Raw genomic sequence first — 19,476 nt, 5'->3', positions numbered from 1 at the left:
GATCTCACAGTCTCTGCCCTTCTCCATCACAGCAAGTACTACCCTGTCGCCCCTGCAGTTCCCCCTGCTTGTCTGCCCCTCTGCCTGGCCCAACAGAACACCGAATGAGAATGAATGGATCAAGTTTGTGCACCAGGCCCAAGCCACCTGCCTCACATCCTTGGCCGTGGGAATTCTCACATGAGAATGCAACATAGGCACGTTAACCAGCTACACAGACGTGTAATATCCGGGTTGGAGTCTTGAAGGGGTGCAGAGGTCCATTCCTGCTCCCCCAGCTTCTCTCTGATCACACGAATCCTGGCACCCCAATCCCTGTCCACTACCATCCCTGCTCCGTGTGCACATGCCCAGGCCTGTGCACCCGGGAACATCATCTCCCCTCCCGCCCAGGTTCACTCCTAGGCCTCCCTCAGCCGCCTATCAGCATGTCACCTCCTCCAGGCAGCCTGTGCTACTTCCCTTGGGCCGTCTGCCACCTCTGGGGGTAGGGGCCTCGCCTGGCTCATCCCAGCGTCTGCAGAGCCCAGCACGCGGGGGGGGCCTTGAGCAGGGTCACTGAGCGCGGGCCTAGGGAGAAGTGGACCAAGGGCATGAGGGAGGAGGGAAAGGAGGCGGCAGCGGGAGGAGCGTGGGGCGGAGGCGGCAGCGGGGTTGGTGGGGGGGGGGGCGCGCGCAGGCTGAGGCAGCCCAGGCCTGGGGCCGCGCGCCCAGCCTGAGCCCGCCCCGCCGCCGAGCGTCACGGAACCTGCTTGAAATGCAGCCGAGGAGCCGGGGCGGGCGGCAGCGGCGGCGGCGGCGGCGGCGGGGGCAGCGGCAGCCCCGGCGCCGCGGCAAGGACTCGGAGGGCTGAGGCGCGGCGGCGGCACGGGGTGCGCGGGGAGCGGCGGCCGGAGCCCGGGGCCCGCCATGGGCCGCCCCGAACGGGGCGCGCTCCGGCCGCTGGCGCTACTGCTGCTGCTGCTGCTGCTGCAGCTCCAGCATCTCGAGGCGGCGGCGGATCCACTGCGCGGCGGCCAAGGTGCGTGCGGCCGGTCCCCGGCCCGGCTTTGCGCCGCCGGAGCGGCCAACAAAGCACGGCCCGGCGGCCGGGGGGCGGGTTGCGCCGCGGCCCCCGAGCCCGGGCCTGGCAGGGAGGCGCCCGGGTGGGATATGCTCCTCGGGACCCAGCTCTCCCTTAATTTGCCCTAGACCCCCGCCCCCGCGGCTCCCTGTGTGGTGGGCTCTGCCCTCCGGCACCTGCTCTTGTGGGATGGGCTCCGTGGGGGCCGTGGGGGCCGTGAACTTTGCTGGGGGTGATCACTGATGCTTTCGGGAGGGCTGTGTGATTCTCGCCGTTGGCGTTAATTTGACACGCGCGCTCCGCGGCGGCGATAAGCGGAGCCCGGAGACTACCCCGCCTGACAATGCGTTTCCGGCGACCCCTGCGTGTGGCAGAGAAAGAGGGGCAGCGTGCGAGGCGGATGTGCCCGCAGCGCCCAGTGCGCGTGTCGCGGCGTGTTCAGGGGCTCCCTGTGGGCTGTGTCTGCGTGGATCTCTCACTAAGGGCCGTGTGTGCGGGTGAGTGTTCTGAATGGGGGGCATACCTAAGTGGTGGGACACCGACTGTGTGTGCCTGCCACAGAGCAGCCCGTTACCCCAGGAACCCTTACCATCCTGCCCTCCTTCCTGATCGAGGGTGCCAGAGGCCTCCAGGTCGTTGGCTTCAGCATTGGGCCCTCTCCTTCACTCAGTAGACCCCTCCCCGCGGCCGGGATCGCTTGTTCTGGGGATCCGGCTCACGCCCCCTCTCCCCCGCGCAGGGTCGGTCAAGGAGTGCGAAAAGGACCAGTTCCGGTGTCGGAACGAGCGCTGCATCCCCTCTGTGTGGAGATGCGACGAGGACGACGACTGCTCGGACAACAGCGACGAGGATGACTGCCGTGAGTGGCCGGCCGGGGAGGGAGGGAAAGGTGGGGGACGCCGTGCTCAGCGTCCACGTGGCTGCAGCCGCCACCGGGCCACCTGCCTGGACCTTTACTGCCGGAGCCTGCAGCCGGGAGCCCTCCCGGGAGCCCCTTCCCTCCAGGCACTTAGGGACCCAGCGGGTTCTGGGCGGCCGGCAGGTCCTGATGGAGCCGGGGGCAAAGCCCGGCGCAGCACGGCCCGGGAGGAGGGCACGCCACGCCCGGGTTGCTGGGCCGGAACTGTGGGGCGGCGACGCGACGGTCCCTGCAAGCGTCTAGCTTTCTGCGATCAGGCCCTCCAGGACTCTTGCCTAGGCCCCACGGAACGCGCGCGTGTCTCAAAGTTCCAGGCAACTCGGCCTAGCCTCACTCCTTTTCCTGCTGGGTTTTGTGAATGAATGGGCTCCCCGGGGCCCCTGATTGGCTGTGCGAGGACCACCCCATAGGCCCCTGTGGCCGGAGCAGGCCAATCGTGGAACGGCCGGGTGTGCAGTTTTCTGGGGCCCTTGGCGTTGGGGCCCTGCCCTGGCCCCGCCTTGGCCACACCCCCGCACCTCCCCTGGGTAGTAGGTGCAGGCGGGGCGCTGGCGCCCGCCGCTTTTCTGCCTAGTCATGGTGAAGACCTTTCTTGTGCCACCCTGGTTGGCCGACTGCGCTCTCCTGCCAGCCAGACTGAGGCAGGAGTCATGGGGCAGAGCAGGAAGGAGGGGGCCAGAAGGATGAGTTTGTTTCCTGGAAGGGCCGTGAGGATCCCAAGGCCGCGCGCGAACCCATGGTCACGTGCGAAGCCATGGTCACGTGCAGGTGGCCGGCCACCTTTGCTGAGTGTGGTGTTTGTACACCTGGGCACGACTGCTTTGGAAGTTGTTTCGTGAGGTGCACGTGGTTTCTGATGTCTGTGGGACCTGAGGCGAGTTAGCAAGCAGTTGCCACAAGTGGAAGGAGTATAATTCCAGGAACAGATAAACAGGACTCTATAAAAACACAGACACGGGCATTCATTCATCGTTACTGAGCACCTGCTGTATGCCAGGCACTGGGACACTTTGGAGAACAGGCCCACCCCGCAGGCCAGGGAGTGCCCGTTCTGTGGGAGGAGGGCAACAGGTGGACAGGCCCACAGCACCACGCAGTGGCAGGAGGGGTAGAGGGACCACCTGGACAGGCATTGTTTGTTGAGTTATAGTGGTTTTTTTTCGGGGTTTGCCAGTCAGCCTCCAGGTTCATTCACAGACCAACCCAGATTTGGCTGTGTGACATGGGTTCATCTTTCCCTCCTGTCTCAGTTTCCTCTCCTGACCACTTGGGCTAATGATTCCTGCCCTGGTTTTGAAGACCAGTTCTAGAAATGTAATTGAAAGTGATGCGACTAACATGTGCCGACTGTTAGCTGTGTGCCAGCCACTGTGTAAGTGCTTATCTTATATAAACTCCTGTAACCTTCAGAGCAGTCCTATTTTATACACCAAAACAAACCAAAAAACACAAAACAAAAAAACCCCAGGGCACTGAGAGATCAAGTTTGTTATTCCACAGCTGTTGAGCTGCTAAGTAGGAGCTTAAACTTAAGCATCTGACTCCAGAGTTCTTAGCCTAACCATTTCCCAATGCTATTGAAATTCTGAAAATGCCTGAGCCAGGGTAAAATGTGATAGTGAGTCTCCTCGCCTGGAGTTGTTCTTCTGTGGTTCCCTTACAGTGGGAGTGCTGAGGATGAGGCGAGGAAGTGGAAACTGTGCATTTCTGGGCCGGTTTTACCTTATCTCCCTGGCTCTGTATAACAACAGTTTTGTGGGGGGTGGCCGTGAAGAGCAGAAGTGTTTCTTGTCATCCCCCTTTGTAGATAAGGACTCTGGCTCAGAGAAGTTGAGTGATTTGCCTAAGGTCACACAGCTGAGAGAGACAGAACTTGGTCAGGGTGTCCACCTGCCTCCTAGCTCAGGGGCACTGTCTGCTCCGGTGGGAGTGTGGTGCAGAAGAACCCAGGAGGGTGATCCGGGTTCTTTTCATCTCCATCGAGGCTCTGGGCAAATGGAGGAGTGAAGTAGCGGGTAGCTGGGCGACCCCAGATAGGACCAGGGCCAATCTGATGGCCACTCTGGGCTCCTGCTTTTATTCTGAGATGGATGGGGTGAAGTCACAGGCAGAGGGTTAGTGAACAAAAGCAACCGACGTTGAGGGCTTTGCTGTTGGTGTCAAGTATCCATCCCCCACACTGGACTTTCCTGGGCTTGTCTCCTCATCTGCCAAATGGGGGGTAGCTGTTCCTCTACCATCGGTTATACCTGTAGAAAGTCTTCACATGGGGCTGGTGAAGAGAAGGGAATGGATGAGTGTTCACACCACCAAGGTCTTTAGAAAGGGACCCCTAGGGGCCACAAAGAGAAATCTTGAAGAAAGTGGTGGGAGCTTTGGGTGGCTGTATGAGGCGTGGTGTTGGAAAATTGTCTTTTGTCACCCCTTCCTTCCCCATCTGGGGAGTTTTCTCCATTCCGGGCCACCTGCCCGAGCTGCATTTCTTGGAACCATCCTCCCTGCATTATATTTGACCACTCCAACCATTCCACCCTGTGAGAGGGCCTGAATCACCCCATCTCTATACCTCTTGGCCTGCAAAATGAGGATTGCCATTTGTAAGTGAAGTCTGTGTGGGGAAAAATGATTCAGGCTCCCAAAGGGGCCAGAATGCAGACCATGAATTCCCAGAGCTGATGGAGATTGGAGGGAAGGAGCTTGTATGTGGAGGAAACCAAGGAAGGCTTTCTGGAGGAAGAGACAGCTAAGGCAGGCCTTGAAAGATAGTAACTAATGCCATTCCCTCAGAGCTTACCATTTAAAAATAGGTGATGCAGTCTCCATATTATAGAGGAAGAACTGGGGTTCAGACAAGTGAAGTGACTCCCCCAAATTCACACAGCTCCTCAGGGTTGGAGCTGGAACTCAAATTAAGACCTTCTAAGTGCGGAAACTTACCCGCAGCGGATGGGACTCGGCCTTTTGGAGACACAGATAGAGCTGACTGGGATGGGGAAGGGAAAGGCTCATGGGGTTTCAGTTCCCAGCTCAAAGGGCCTTCAAAGTGGAGGAAGGGGCTGGAAGCCCAGGGGCGGCCCGGCCAGGGGAAGGGGTGGGGTTCCTGGCTGCACCTGGGTCACGTAGGCCAGCTGGCGCCTTGGCCTCAGTTTCCTGTTGCTGCTTAGTGTCTGGGAGCAGAGACAGGGGTTCTGGTCTCCAGCCAACCCTTTGCCCCCAGAGTAGCAACAGTAACAACAATGAAGACTTACTGAGTACTTGCTGTGGACCAGGAGTTGTGCTGGGATTCTACATGTATCACCTCGTGCACTCGAGTCTATAAAATGGGGTGACTCTTGGAAGTACCCGCATTTTCCTCATTTTACAAAGGCACAGAGGGGTTAAGTAACAGGCCCAAGGGTGTATGATTTTTTTTTTTTTTTTTTTTTTTTTTTTTTGGTACGCGGGCCTCTCACTGTTGTGGCCTCTCCCGTTGCGGAGCACAGGCTCCGGACGCGCAGGCTCAGCGGCCATGGCTCACGGGCCCAGCCGCTCCGCGGCATGTGGGATCCTCCCAGACCGGGGCACGAACCCATGTCCCCTGTATCGGCAGGCGGACTCTCAACCACTGCGCCACCAGGGAAGTCCCAGGGTGTATGATTTTTAAGTGAAACTGCAACTGCTGGGGTGTGAATGCAGTTGGGTGTGAATGCACCCAACTAATGGAACTTGTACTGCATCAAGCACTAGCTGACGACCTCAGGCAAGTCCTCCCAGGACTCTGTTTCCCCATCTTGAGGGGACATCAACCCCCGCCACTCTACTTCCAGCTCTGGGAAGAACTCTGCGCTTCTCCGTGTGGATGGACTGCTTAGACAGGTGGACCGGTCATATGCTCAGTTTCCTCTACCTGTTCAGGCTTCTTTAGGCTGCCCTGTTCTCCCAGCCCCCATCACCACTCCGTTCCAGTTTTAATAAAGAGTGGCCGCAGCAAGGTCTCCCATGGCCGAGAGTTCATTAGCTGGCAAGGCCAAGCTGTAGGAGTGCTGAGGCCTGCTGGGAAGTAGCCTTGTAAATAATTAAAGCTCGGCCACAGCTCCCAGCTGGGGCTGCAAGCCCGCATCTGGTCTTCAGTGTGCCGCCTGGCCTAGGCCATTCTCACACCCCTGACACGAGGCCCAGCTTCATGTCCTTTACTGGATGGAGTCATCTGACAGATAGTGCTACTCTCTGAACCTCGGTTTCCTCATCTGACCCACCAGCTCCCCATTCGGAGTCCTCCGGAAGCTCCCATGTACCCATAGGATAGGGTCAGCTTAGACTCCTCTGCATCTGGCCCTCTGTGACCAGCTTCCACTACCCCACTGCCCTCCAGCCCCTTCCTGCTCTTCCTATGAACCCGTGACACCAAACTTCTGTCACATTCTGGCCTTTCTACTGCTTCTAACTGCTAGGCCTTTGCACGTGCTGTTCCATCTGTGTGGACCACTTTCTGCTCCCTTACCTGGCTACCTTCTTTTTGTCATCTTAGAATCATCAGTGCAGGTATCACCTCCAGAAAGCCCTCCCTGCTACCCTCTTTCCCCAGGGCTGAGATACAGGAGTCGAAAGAGGGGACTTAGAGATGTGTGTTGGAATAACTCAGTGTGGCCTTGAATCAGATACTCCTGGTTTTCTCTCCCACTGTGACCTCTGGCTGAATGGCCTTGGAGGTGATAATAGTCTCTCCCTCCCAGTGATGAGGATTAAGTGAGATAATGTGCCTGGTAAGCAGTAGGTGTTCAGTGAATGGCAGTGGGTCTGTCCGTTCCTGGAGGAGGAGTTTCACTGAGGTCTCTAGATACCTGTCTGCCAGGACCCCCCTGGTTCTCCTGCCCGCATTTGCTTAGCCCGAGATCCAAAGGCTCCCGCAGCTGAGGCGTGCCTCAGCCAGAGGGTTCCCCAGCCACAGTGGAGGTGGTCCCAAGGCCATTCAGCCCTGAGATGGACCTGGGAGTGGAGGAAGGTACCCAAGGAGGACCTGAGGGAAGAAATGAATCAAACAGGCCTGGTTGGTCTCAGTGAATGAGTGGCCGGGGCCCTGGGAGGGGCAGAGGAAGACTTCCCTCAGGCCGTATGCCTGTCCCAAGGCTGGTTTCCAGACCTGTCTGTACCTGGGACGGGGAAGAAGCCCTACAGCCCCCATGGCTCTGCCCCACAGGGCCTAAGCTTCTCCCTTCCCTAGGGCCAGGTCAGTGTCTCCCTGGCTGGCCCCAGCAGGCCTTGGGAGTGTTTGCTGAAGACTCTCCCATGGGCCTTCCCTGGGGGGGGGCTCTCCTGGGACGGAGTTCCCCTCTGGAAACCCCCTGGACTTTCTCAGGCCTGCTGGGGGTTCTGAGTGCAATAGGCCTCAGGGGTGGTTGGCTTAGTCCTCTCGGTTGTCTGCAGGCAGCTGACTTGACAGTTTTCCCCCCTTGGGGAAATAGCAACAGCAGGTGAAACCAGAGAGATGCCCCCAGGGAGAGGGTGAGGAGTGAGAGGACCCAGAGGGCTGATGGAGCGGGAGGGTATAGGCTTATTTGTGCCACCCCTCAGGGCTGTTACCAAGTGGAAGTCTCCTGGCCCAGGGTCTGTGGTCAGACCCCCAGGCCAGTGCCATCCCCATTAACCCAGTCCTGCGCCTAGGAGATGGTGTGGGGCCCTGCTCTGGGGGCTGGGCAGCCAGGCCTCAGGGCCCTGGATCTCAGCAGCACTGGTAACACCTGCTCTGCAAATGCCCGCATGCCCAGATCACCCAGTCTTTGAAGGCCTGGTGGAGATGCCACCTCCCCCAGGTGGCCTTCCCTGACCTCTTGTCCTCTTGCTCCCTAGTCCCTGAGCTCCCACAACATGTCCCTGTTCTCCCCTCGGTCTCAGATCTGTCTTCTTCACATTGTCTGCTCTGCTATCCTTGTGCTGAGCACGAGGGATTCCAAAATAAATAGCTCCCTTGAGGGAATTGCTACTAACAGATACTGGTTACTTACCCCCATGCCTGGCACCATGTTGGACAATCTGCATTCATTAACATTACTACTCACAACGCTGTGAGGGCTGTTTTCTTATTATTCCCATTTTAAAGATGATGAAACTGAGGCTCAAAGAGAAGTGACTTGGCCAATGTCATGATGTTTGAGTGCTAGAGCCAGGATTTGGCCCAGGCCTGTCCACTCTGGAGCCTGGACTCTTCCTTAGCGTCTTCCTCTCTGAGCTTTGTCTACCCAGTTGGGGTCAGAGGGCCTGGGGCTCAGAGGGCATGGAAGAAGAAGGTGAGGGGCTGCAGTGTCCAGTGATGCCTCCCTGCGCTACAGGTTTCTGTCTAGGAGGGACCGTCTTTTCTGGAGACTGCATGGAGCCCCAACATAAGGCCCCCTTGTCCAGCACCCCCCATGAGTGTGACCCTCCACAGTTTCCAAGGGCCTTCCTTGGCCATTGCCTGTGGGGTGGTGAGTACTGTTTCCATTGTACAGATAGGAAACTGAGGACCCAGTGATATGTCTCTGATGCAGATGACTTCAAGGAGTGTCATTTCCAATATTACCATCCTTCCTCAGAAAAGGCCAAGAGCCCAAGTCATCCAAAATGTGGACTTCGGTTCTCTGACCACCATGCAATTCGCTGACTGTAGGTCTCATACATACATACTTCTCTTCTGCTTGGATTGTCCTTCCCTGGTTTCTACCCATCCTTCAAAACCCAGCTCATTACCACGTCCATGAAGCCTTCCCTGTCTTCCTAGTGTGATCTAACCTCTCCTGTGTCTGGATGACCATGGCTTTGTGCATGCTTGTAATAGCCCATCGTAGGAGCTCGTGGTTGCTGGGAGTGTCTGTGGTGGGGGACCACAGGGCCTGGCCCAGAGCCGAGATATTTGAGGGATGGTGTGTGCATGAATGAATGGACTGAGGAAATGTCACCCACTTTTGAGGATGAGAAGCTGATATCAGTCAGGTGTAGGGGAGCCAGGGGCCTCTGAGAAGGCCCTGAGGGGTCCTTGAAGCTGGAGAAGGGAGCTGGGCATCCTTTAGGGACCATAGTCAGGCCCCCTCTTGTGAGCTGGGTCACCTGAAGCCCCGAGGGCACCAGTGACATCCACAGTCACACAGGGCCTGGGCACGCAGGTCTCTCAGTGCTCACCCTGCAAACTTGGGAGCTTCCCAGCTCCAGGCTTCAGAAGGTGAAACCGAGGCCCTGGTGGCTGGACATCAGCTCCAGGTGTCAGCAGGGACCCATTCTCAGAACTAGGGTGTCCTCAGTTCCTGGGTGGGACTGAGTCAGAACAGTACGTTCCCAACTCCCACCTGCTGCCACCCGCCCCCTCTCTCCTTTCCCTGCTGGACCAGGGAGCAAGGCGTTCTCAGGCTGCAGGCGGGCACTGGCTCCTGCACACAGAAAGGGCTTGGGACTTCCCCACGGGGACCACAGGTGCATACTGCCCCTGGCTGGGGCCTGCTGCCCACCCCCAGATCGCTGGGAACTCATCTAAAATAATACTGTTTATAGTAAGGGTTCATGAGCATGCTCACTGCTGAGGGCTTTCTTATGCAATACCTCCCTCAGCCGGTGCCTGGAAGCATCAGCACTGCACTTCACAGAGAAAGAGCCGAGGCTCTGAGAGGTGAAGTCACTTGCCCCAGGCAGGTCAGCGGGTCAGCGGCAGGACTGGGCCATGCCTGTCCGGCTGCACTGTGACACAGGTGAAAGGAAGAGATACACGTTCACACATCCCAGTCACAGCTGCAGTGGGAGTGGCCTGGGGTGGCCCTTCCTTTCTAGGTACCCCAGGCATCCGTCCTTGCCAGCCCCTGCCAGTGGGTGTACCAGCTCCCTCCTGAGCAGCCCTGGCCCCTGGGTGTACCCAAGCATGAGCGTGGCCCCAGGTGGCGTTTTGATCGTCAGTCGTGCTCGCCATGGCCCCTCTTACAAGCCGGTGTATGTCACAGGCCCTAGGAATAGCCCCTCGGCTGCAGTGGCTCAGGAGCGGGCCCTGCCTGTGAGCTCTCCCATCCCCCTGCACCTGGTTTGACCTCCCTGACCCTGGCAGGGCCCAGGCCAGGTGCCCACAAGCCGGCTGCTTTGTGGGCGAGGAACCCAGCTTTTTATCAGGCCCCTTGGAACACCCTCTAGTGACTAGGAGAGTCACCCAGAGAGGCAGGGCCGTGGGGCTCCTAGGTCCACACAGTTCCCATGACCCCTCACGGCCTCCACGCACCTGCCCCTTGGATATGGCAGCCCAAAGCCTCTCTGAGGTCTGCCAGTCTGGGAGTACATGGGAATGGTCAACGTGACCACCGCCCTCCCTTGGTCACTGGCTTTGAGATGCCACAAGGGACTTTACCCCAGCCGCTCTGGAGACTGTTTCAGTTTCCGGCCCTCTCAGCCTATTCGAACCACAGTATGGCCTTTTCCAGTTTGTGCCTCACAGCTGCTCTGAGAGGAAGGTGGTGCAGGAGTTCATCATCGTCCCTATTTTCCTGATGAGGAAAGTGAGGCTCAGCAAGGGCGTGGGGCTCGCCTGGGGCCACACAGCCTGTTACTGGTAGTGCTGAAGCTGAAACTCACTTCAATTGATTTCCTTTGATTTTCCAACGGAAGTAAGTTTTTCTGATTATATAAAGGTAATTTCATACTTGTAATTTAAAGAAAAGAAAACACACAGACAATTCAGAAAAGGGAAAAGAGGAAGGTAGGAGTCCCCCTTGGTTATACCACCGTGGGAGCTGCCTGTCCACCCAGAGGTGTTCTTGCATTCTCTGCATGTGAGCTGGTGTGCATGAACATGTGTGTTTCTGGGGGTTTTTTTTTGGTTTTTGGGTGTTTTTGAAAAACGAGCCTGTGTTATGTCAGTTGTTTTCTCCCCACATCATGCACATCTTTCAGTGTCACTAACAGTAGATACGTATTATCGTTTTAAAGGGCTAGATTGTAGTCTACTGCATGAATCTTCCCTAATTTAATGACACAGTCGCCTATTGATAGACATGTGTTTAGTTGGTTATATATATATATATATATATATTTTTTTTTTTTTTCCTGTTCTACACAGTGCTGGGGTGAATATCAGTACTCACCTTTGTGCATTTGTCTGGTTTTTCCCTTAAGAGAAAGTCCTAGGAAAGGCATGGCTGAGCATGTGCGTTTTCATCCTCACCTTGTCGCTCTCCCTCAAGGAGATGTTTTCCTATCTCACAACACCCCCTGACTCCCCATGGCCCTTCCCAGCCAGGCTGGTGGCCCGCAGGACCTCCCTCTTCCTTGAGCACAGGGCCACCTCACCCTGGCCCTGTGGGGCAGACAAAGTAGCCAGATCCAGACCTCACAAAACAAAGCAAAGAGAAGGGACAACTGTGATCTGGCCCCAAGGACTCCCCACCTCCACCAAAGAAAACAGAAGGGAGTATAACTGGTCTTCATTTTTCTCAAGATACTTGTAGAATCTGTCTCCTCCACAGCTTTATAAACGTTGTTCTGCTCTTGCCCCTAACTTGCTGTGTGACCCTGCACGAGGGGCTCTCCCTCTCTGAACTTCATCTCCCCTTTACCCACTGGTCCTTGCTCCACCTGCACTGTAACCAGCACTCTGAGCAGATTTCTTCTCCCTGGAGCTGAGCTTAGGACCAGTCCTGGCCTGGGGGAGGGGGACCTGTGGCCCTCGAGCTCCTTAATGCCTGGCGAGGGTTGGTGGGAGTGTACCTGGCTTTGTGGGTAGATTCCAGGCAGGAGATGGAGGGTAGCTGGACTTTTTAGTGTCCAGTTCCAGAACTCAGCCCTAAGACCCAGGTTCCTTGGACCACTTTCCCTTTTGTCTTCTTCCTGTGCCTGTGACTGCATTGAATGCAGTGGAGTGATGGAGAAAAATGGAGTCAGGCCACCAGCCCTGTGACCCACTAGCCAGGGTCCCTGGTATGGGTCTTATGTTCTGAGCTTTAGATCCTTGGTCTCTGAAATGGGGATGATGAGCCCACCTCTCAAAGGTGTGCAGGCTTATATAAAGTGTTCTGCCCAGACCTGGCCCTGAAATGAGCATCCCCTTTCCCCTTCCCGAGCCCGTGATCCCCGCCAAGTAGAAGTGACCGTCAACAGCTTCCCTTCTCCTCCTCCAAGGACATAACAAGAGGGCAGTTGCTGAAATAGCAGCAGGAGAGATGTAGGTCAGCTGGCCAGTTGGGAGGACTTGGCTGCCTGGGAGAACAGCAGTTTCTCGGGCTGGGAGGGACTGTAGGAATCATCTAATCCGCTGCCATCGCACCGGGGGCCCCAGGGTGGCTGCTTCCTGGGTGGCCTAGGGGAGCTGGTTACACAGAGAGAACCAAGGAGAACTGGTTAACCATCAGGGCCTGGCATAGTTAGTTATCTAGGAGGGGGCCTTGGTTCACCAGTGGGTCCAGTTTAACATCAGAGAGTTGGCAGCTGATGAGAGGCAGGAAGGGCCCGTTGGCCCAGGTTAAGCTGCTGGTATGAATAGCTGGAGGCCAAGGGTGGGCTTTCCTGGTGGCGTGAATCCAGGGATATTCACGCCAGTGCTCTTCTCACCCTCCCTCCCTCTCCACTTCCTGGACCCCGAGCTGCCATCTGCTGCCCCCATCACCCTCAGAGCCGCACTCAGCCACGTGCACCAGCACACGTGCGTGTGCATGGAGTGTGTGTGCTCAGAGAGCAGGTGTGCACCAGGAGGGAGGTGACCGTTCTGGACGCACAGAGGCTGCAGAGACAAGGTGACGCTCTTCCTCCCATGCTGGCCAAGGCCGCCCAGCCAAGGCAAAGCCAAAGCCCCCCACTGGGCTGTTTGTGGCAGGGAATTATTTGTAGCTGGAGAGGTGCCAGCAGTCTCTGTTCCCAGCCTGCCCCCTGCCATGGCAGCCTCTCCCCTTCAAGCCTCAGCCTATAGCCCACTGTCTGCACCCACCCACGCCCCACCCAGAGGGCTGAGGTTGATATAAACGCCATGGCCTGGAGACCAGGCCCACCTCAGCTCCACCCCTGCTCCCACCTTACCTAATGGCCATCAGCAGGTCTCTGCCCCTCTTGGGTCTCTGCTCATTGGGAGCGGGGCATCTCCAGGCCCCTCTCAGCCCCAATTCCCTGGGATTCTTTTGTTTTCCCCTGAGAACCACGGAGTTCACAGGAGCTCCGCCATGGCCAGGACCCAGATGTGGCAGTCCAAGGAGCTGCCCCCGTTCCCTGAGGCCCAGAAGGCCCAGAGCAAGGAGCAAGGGCTGTGAAATCCAACCCATCGCACAGGGGATGTGGCCTAAACTGTATGTGCAAAGCTGGAACCAACTGTTAATTAGCAGCACCTATATCTGCTTGGGGGTTTCCACCTGTTTATTTTTGTGCTGAGTCTGACCAGGCCAATTCTGTAATACCTGTAGCCCCAGGCTTTAAACATGCTGCATATGTAATGCTCTCATGCCTCCCCCTCTTTTCGTCCCCCATCTGCACAACTGCCTGCTTCTTGGAGGTGCACAGACAAGGCACACGCATGGTCTCCCAGTGTCAGCTGGACTGGGGTTTCCACTGCAGTCCTTCCACGTCCTAGTTGGAGGCCTGGGACAAGTCCCTCGAATCTGAACCCCAGACTCCTGCTCTGTGCACGCGGGTAATGAGCAATTCCTGGTCTGCGTACAGTACCTGAAGCCTCACTGGGTCTCACAGAGCCAGTCGGTTCTTCCTACACCGGCAACTGGGCCATACCAGGACACAGAGGTCTGCCAGCCATGTGGTTGGAGTCCCTGTTCTCTCTGCCACCCGTTCTCCCAGACCCCTCGCCCTCCCTCTCCCTGGCCTTTGGCCTCTCCCACACTTGCACATTCTGCACTGAGTTCTCCCCCTGGAAGCAGAGGCCTGAGTCCTTGTTGCTGTTGATCCGTTACGAGCGAGTCACCCCCCCCACCCCAGGCTCTCACCCTCACCACGCCAGGAGCCAGGTAGCCTCACCTTGTCGCTGACTTGCTGAGGGACTTGGGCAAGTCTCTGCTCCTCCCTGGGCCTCAGTTTTCCCACCTGTGAGGATTGGATCAGGACTTTGAGTCACTTTGAACACCTTTTGAAATTCAGATTCCCTGACCCCTGTCTAGGTCTGACTCCAAACCTCTGCTTGTTGTGCGGCCAGGTGGGAGCCATAGACATGGGGGTGGGAAGGCCCCCAGTTCCCCTTCGTCTGACTGCTTCTGCATTGCCTCATCCATGAGCAACTCCACTGTGATTCAGATAACAGCAGGGCCTCTAACTAGGCTGCCTGGGATCGAGTCCATACTTCACTGCTTCCTAGCTGTGGGACCCTAGGCGAGTTACTTCACCTCTTTGAGCACTTGTCTCCTCTCTAAAATGGAGCCATCAACACCTAACCCTCTAGGTGGTTGGACGATTATATGAGTTTGTTTAGGAAAAGCACCAAGAATAGTGTCTGGACGTGATCAGTGCTCAGTTCAAGATTTGCTCCGCTTATTTTGACCTCTTTTTCTGAACCTCCATCTCCCATCTGTCCTTTAGGAATCCCCTCCCATGCCAGGCTGCTGCACTGCTGGGTGGGCTGGGAGGAGCCGGGGAGCACCCCCAGAAGTCACCTTTGTCCCTGCTTCTTCCGCCGCGGCCCCAGGCCATAACTTACTGTCCTAATTTAATTAGGAAGAGTCCTTACAGGGACCTCATTAGGAAATGAGCCCAGAGCCTTGGGGACCTCCAGGAGGGGTGGGGTGCAGGAGGAGGTTGCATTGTGTCTGATCCTGCCCAGCCCTTGGCCCCGTGCCCCAAATGTGCCCAGAAAGATAAGGGAGCCCAGCCCCTTAGACCTGTGACATGGAGTGTGGGCAGCCAGGGCTCCATCCTCTTCCCCCTGCCCAGCTTTGGCCTCACCCCCCTGGATGGGGGTGGGGAAGATTGAGAGATGAAGTTTCTCTTGTTCTGCTCCACCTGCCCCTGGTGCCCAGTGTCTCTGGCCTGGCACAGAGTAAGCCTTGGTGAATGTGTGTTGAGTGAATGAATGAGTGAGCTGTGGCTCTTGGGGCTGGAGCAGCATCTTCATTTGGCCAAAGCAGGCTCCCCACCCCCATCCCAATGCTGGAATCCCCTCAGCAGCCCCAGGGGCTGGAGATGGGGAGGGGACGATTCTCTGTTTAAATACCTCCAGGGACAGGGAGCTCACTAAGCAACCTGATAGCTTTTTCTGTCCCTGGATAGCCCTTCCTGTTACAGAATCTGTCTTCCTTTCCATCTCAAATCTGTCTCCTGTGACGCTTCTGACCCTACCCAGGTCCCAGCTCTGTTTCTGGGACCTCTGCTCGCAAACACTACGCCCTACCTTCACTCCAAGCCTGCTCAGTGTCCCTTCCTGGCCTGTGATAGCTGACATGCTGTGTGGCCTTGGGTAAGGCCTATCCCCTCTCTGGCCACTGCTACTTGGAGCCTGGTGGGCTGCACACTCTGGGCTCTATACACATTGGCTGCTTTCTGTAACCGTGACCTACCTCCCAAGGAAGTGGGGGGCTGAAGACAGATGTGCCATGTCCAGCAGTAAAGATGACACCTCTGCAGACAGCTTGTCTCCGGCTCAGCAAGGTGGTAGTGCCCAGACCCTGCGATGACCTGTGGCCAGGCACACAGGCACTGGGGGCTGTGCATGGACCTCTTCTGCCCTGAGACCAGTCCACAGCATGGACACTGCCCTGGCCTTGGTTAGGAACCTGGGAGTCATCACAGCCCCCGTCTCCCTTACCTCTAACGGCCACCAAGGCCTGACCCTCCCCTCCTACTTGCCGGTCCAGGCCCTTTCCCCATCCCACGTCAGCCTCCCCGGACCACGGCAGCAGCACCAACCTCGTCTCTGTTCCCTCCCTCCTGTCCGTTCTCCGCTCTGACACAGAGCGCTCTCAAACACGCGGATCTTTGTCCTGCCCTTGCTCAGCGTCCTACAGGGACGTCCCCCACTCACAGGATAGTCTGCTTGCTAACATTCAGGGCCCTTCAACGCCCAAACACATACCTGGCATCTCTCCTGCTGCAGACCTCACCATCCACTTGTCCCCCCAAACCCCATGGCTCTGTGCTCCAGCCATACCCCACATGTGTTTGATGTCACAGAGGCATCATCACACTCTCACATGTGGGTCCCTCTGCCTGGAAGGCCCTTCCTATGCTTGTCCAACCCCACTTTGCTTCAAGAGTCTCCGTTTCCAGGGAGCCTTCACACCCCAGCTGAGTCAGGGCCTCCTCTGGGCTCCCCCGTCCCTGTGTTTCCTTCCATCCCCATCCTTGCCACTCTGCATCAGGATGGTCCGCTTAAGAGTCTGTGGTTCACACCAGACCACGGGCCTCAGGAGGATGGGGCAGGGGGACCTGGCTAGGGCCTGCGGAGAAGCAGGGAAGGGAGGAGAGCGGGTGGGGCTCTTTGGCTTTTCACACGCCCAGCGCCCCTCCCACCCCAGGCTGTGTTTCTGCTCCTCGTGCTGCATCCTCCAGCGCCACGTGCCCGCTCGCACGTGGTGTTTCTGTGAGCCCCCGAGAAGTACCTGGTGTGGACTGGAGCCTTCGAGTCTGAGCTCCAGCATCCACTGCAGGCCTCCTCCGTGCCAGTGCCCTGCTGGGACCTGGGGAGGATCTGCAGATGGAAAAGCAGGCCTTGGCCGCCCAATTCAATATGTGACCTTGGGCAGTTGGCTTCTCTGAACCTCAAGCTTCCTTGGCAGTGAAAGGGGTGGAGGACCCATGTCTCCTTCCCCTTTTCCTTGGGCACATCTGTGCTGCAGTTGGGGGCAGATGTGGCTTCACAGGACCCTGAGACGGCAGCTAGACCAGAACTTCCTCCCCGCTGGGGCCTGTGGGTCCTTGAGCTAAGCTTCGCCGGAATGAAGGGGGAAAGGGGTTATGCTCTCTGTTCAGTGCAAAGACCTACCCCCATGTTTGCCTGCACTTTGGCATTACCAAGCCCCTGCTCCCACACAGGGTGCCCGGCTTGGAACCGCCCCCATTTTAAAATGAAAAGTCTCATGTCCAATGGGACACTTGGCCCGCCGTCCTGCACCCTGCCCACCCCCGTTGCTGCTCCCCTGGCTCTGCAACGGGTCTTCCCCCGTTACCTGTGGGTTCTGCTGCTGGTTGGGCAGGGCTCACTCTAAAAAAAGGAAAAAGCTGATTTCTTCCCCACGTTTTGGGAGAATTCAAAGAGACATAGACCCCCTTGGAAGGTCTGGAGGAGCCAGGGCTGAGCATCCCTGTTGGGGTGCTGGTGTGGACATGGCCAGGAGACCTGGCCTTTGTTCTGACCTTGTCTCTGACACAGCTAGCTGTGTGATGGCTCCCTCTGGGCCTCAGTTTCCCCAGCTCTGCCCTGCTTACCTCACATCAATACAGTGAGGATCATTACCTCGACAGCCCTGCCTTTGCGTTCCTGCTGTCCTTTATATTCTTCAAGGCATTTTTCTGTCTGTTCATGTCCCGTTCTGGCCTCGCTACTCCCAGGAGGAGGGCGGCACTAGGATCTTTATTCCCACATCAGATAGAAAGAAGCTGGGGACACAGGCCATTTGCCTTGTACAAGGCTCTGTGGTTTACAGAGCCCTTTCTGTGTATTGCCTCTGGGCCCCTAGTATCCCTTGGGAGGCGGGCTCAGCAGGATTTGCTGTACCAGTTGTACAGATGGGGACACTGAGCCCACAGTCGCACAGGATTTCGACTCCTTAATGGTTTGGGAGAACGTAAAGGATGAAGACTGATGGGTGGGTGGCCGTGCTGTGGCTGTGGTGTGTGGTGATTCCCAGTAAGTGGGGGTCACTGGCTGGCTGGTCCTCTTCCCCTCCCTGCTCCCAACTTTGTCAATGGCTTCATCAGTAGGAGACAGATGCAAGGGAAAGGAAGACACAGAGAGGAGTGGGGAGAGAGAGGACATGGGGTGTGGGGGAGAGCGCTGGGGAGGTAGGGGGGAGGGGTGGGGTCCAAGCAGCATCGCTACTTCCTCTTGTGGTTCTCACAGTCTGTCTGCACCGATTCCTGACAGATGGAGGGAAGGGGAGAGCTGGTGCCAAGAGGCTGTCACCGCAGGCGGGCAGAGCTGGGGGAGGGTGCTTTGTGGCTAGTGTTTGTACGGGGAGGGGGCAGCAGCTGGTGGTCTGGCTGCTGGGCCTCCTTGGAGCCTGCTCCCCGGGAACCGTGGTTGGCAGGGATGTAGATGCTGGGGGGGGGGCAGGAAAGTGGGCAAGGGGTGAGCCTGCCACCTGCCTGGGACTGGCCGTGCCCTTGCCTCTGTCCAGGCAGACAGCCACCCGTCTCTCCTCTCCTCCCTGCTGCCAACAGGGCCCTCCCTCCAAGGACACCTCCTACCCCCCCGTCTGTGTTTCGGGGTGGGTGGGGGCTCTGGAGGCTGATGCTGAGCTGTGGTCAAGGTAGACCAGGGCAAGGAGGGCATAGGCACCCGGAGGCCGTCGGGATCACAGGGCCACGAGGGGCTCAGAGCAGGTGGGGCCTGACCTCATGTCTGCAGGGCCAGAGCGCATTCACTGAGCCGCCCTGGCTGTTCCCCAAGCCCTCTTCATGCCAAAGGGCCTCTTGCTTTTTCTCCAGGCTCTGACACGTGTACAGGGGTGGGCAGCCCTGGCCCGGGGTCAGTTCGGCAACTTCAGTAGCTCTTGCTTTTTTAGATCGTGGGTTTCTCCAGGCAGGGTTGTGTCTCATGCTCTCTTTCCCAACTCCCGTTGGCCAACACAGGGCCCAGCACAGCGGAGGGGCCCAGTGAATGCTTGTTGAATGAATGGATGGATCTCTTGCTTGCATACCTCCTGGGACGGAGACCTCACTTCTTTATAAGGCAGTTCTTTTTATTTCCAAAAACAGAGTCCTTTCTGATTTGGTCCTGAGAGGCCCTGTGGGTCCCAGGCCTGTCACAGGGGCTGTACAGAGCCCCCTGGCTAATCCTGCTGCCTTGGAGCTGCCCAGTAGAGACCAGAGAACCCCCGAGCCCACCTGGGTCCTCAGTGGCACCTGACAGGGCTGGTCTCCACTAACGGGGGGGGGGGGGGCGGTGTCAGTAATCATAGCCGTTTATTGAGCTGCCACTCAGTGCCAGGTGGTACCTCACTCAACCCTTAGGTCAGCCCGATAAGATAGGTACTGTTTTTAGTTTTTTTGTTTGTTTGTTATTTTCTGCGGCACGCGGGCCTCTCACTGTCTAGCCTCTCCCGTTGCGGACGGAGCACAGGCTCTGGACGCGCAGGCTCAGCGGCCATGGCTCACGGGCCCAGCCGCTCCGCGGCATGTGGGATCTTCCCAGGCGGGGGCACGAACCCGTGTCCCCTGCATCGGCAGGCGGACTCTCAACCACTGCACCACCAGGGAAGCCCGATAGGTACTGTTTTTATCCTTCATCGTGCAGAGGAGAGAAATGAGGCAGAGGTAATGAGAAGTTTCCCCAAGGTCATGGGGCTAGTGTCTGAGTCAGGAAGTTGGGGAGGGAGCTGGGGGGAGGGGAAGGCCTCCTGGGGCAGGACTTGGTCGGGGGTGGGGGGCTTGA

At 57.5% G+C, this 19,476-nt stretch overlaps 1 protein-coding gene across 1 annotated transcript in view; it reads left to right on the top strand.

The window, feature by feature from the left end:
• Window positions 1–909: 909 nt before the first annotated feature.
• LRP8 (LDL receptor related protein 8) overlaps window positions 910–19,476 on the top strand; it is a gene marked incomplete at both ends in the record, with an annotated part of 77,034 nt that continues 58,467 nt past the window's right edge. The window contains 2 exons of the mRNA XM_082612136.1: window positions 910–1,021; window positions 1,803–1,922. Of these exons, the coding sequence (XP_082468262.1) occupies window positions 910–1,021; window positions 1,803–1,922 (232 nt within the window). The remainder of the gene's footprint in view (window positions 1,022–1,802; window positions 1,923–19,476) is intronic.

This window comes from Mesoplodon mirus, assembly GCF_964341445.2.
Source record: "Mesoplodon mirus genome assembly, chromosome: 3".
Classification (NCBI taxonomy): Eukaryota; Metazoa; Chordata; class Mammalia; order Artiodactyla; family Ziphiidae; genus Mesoplodon; species Mesoplodon mirus.
This window is presented reverse-complemented; position numbering and strand designations above follow the sequence as displayed.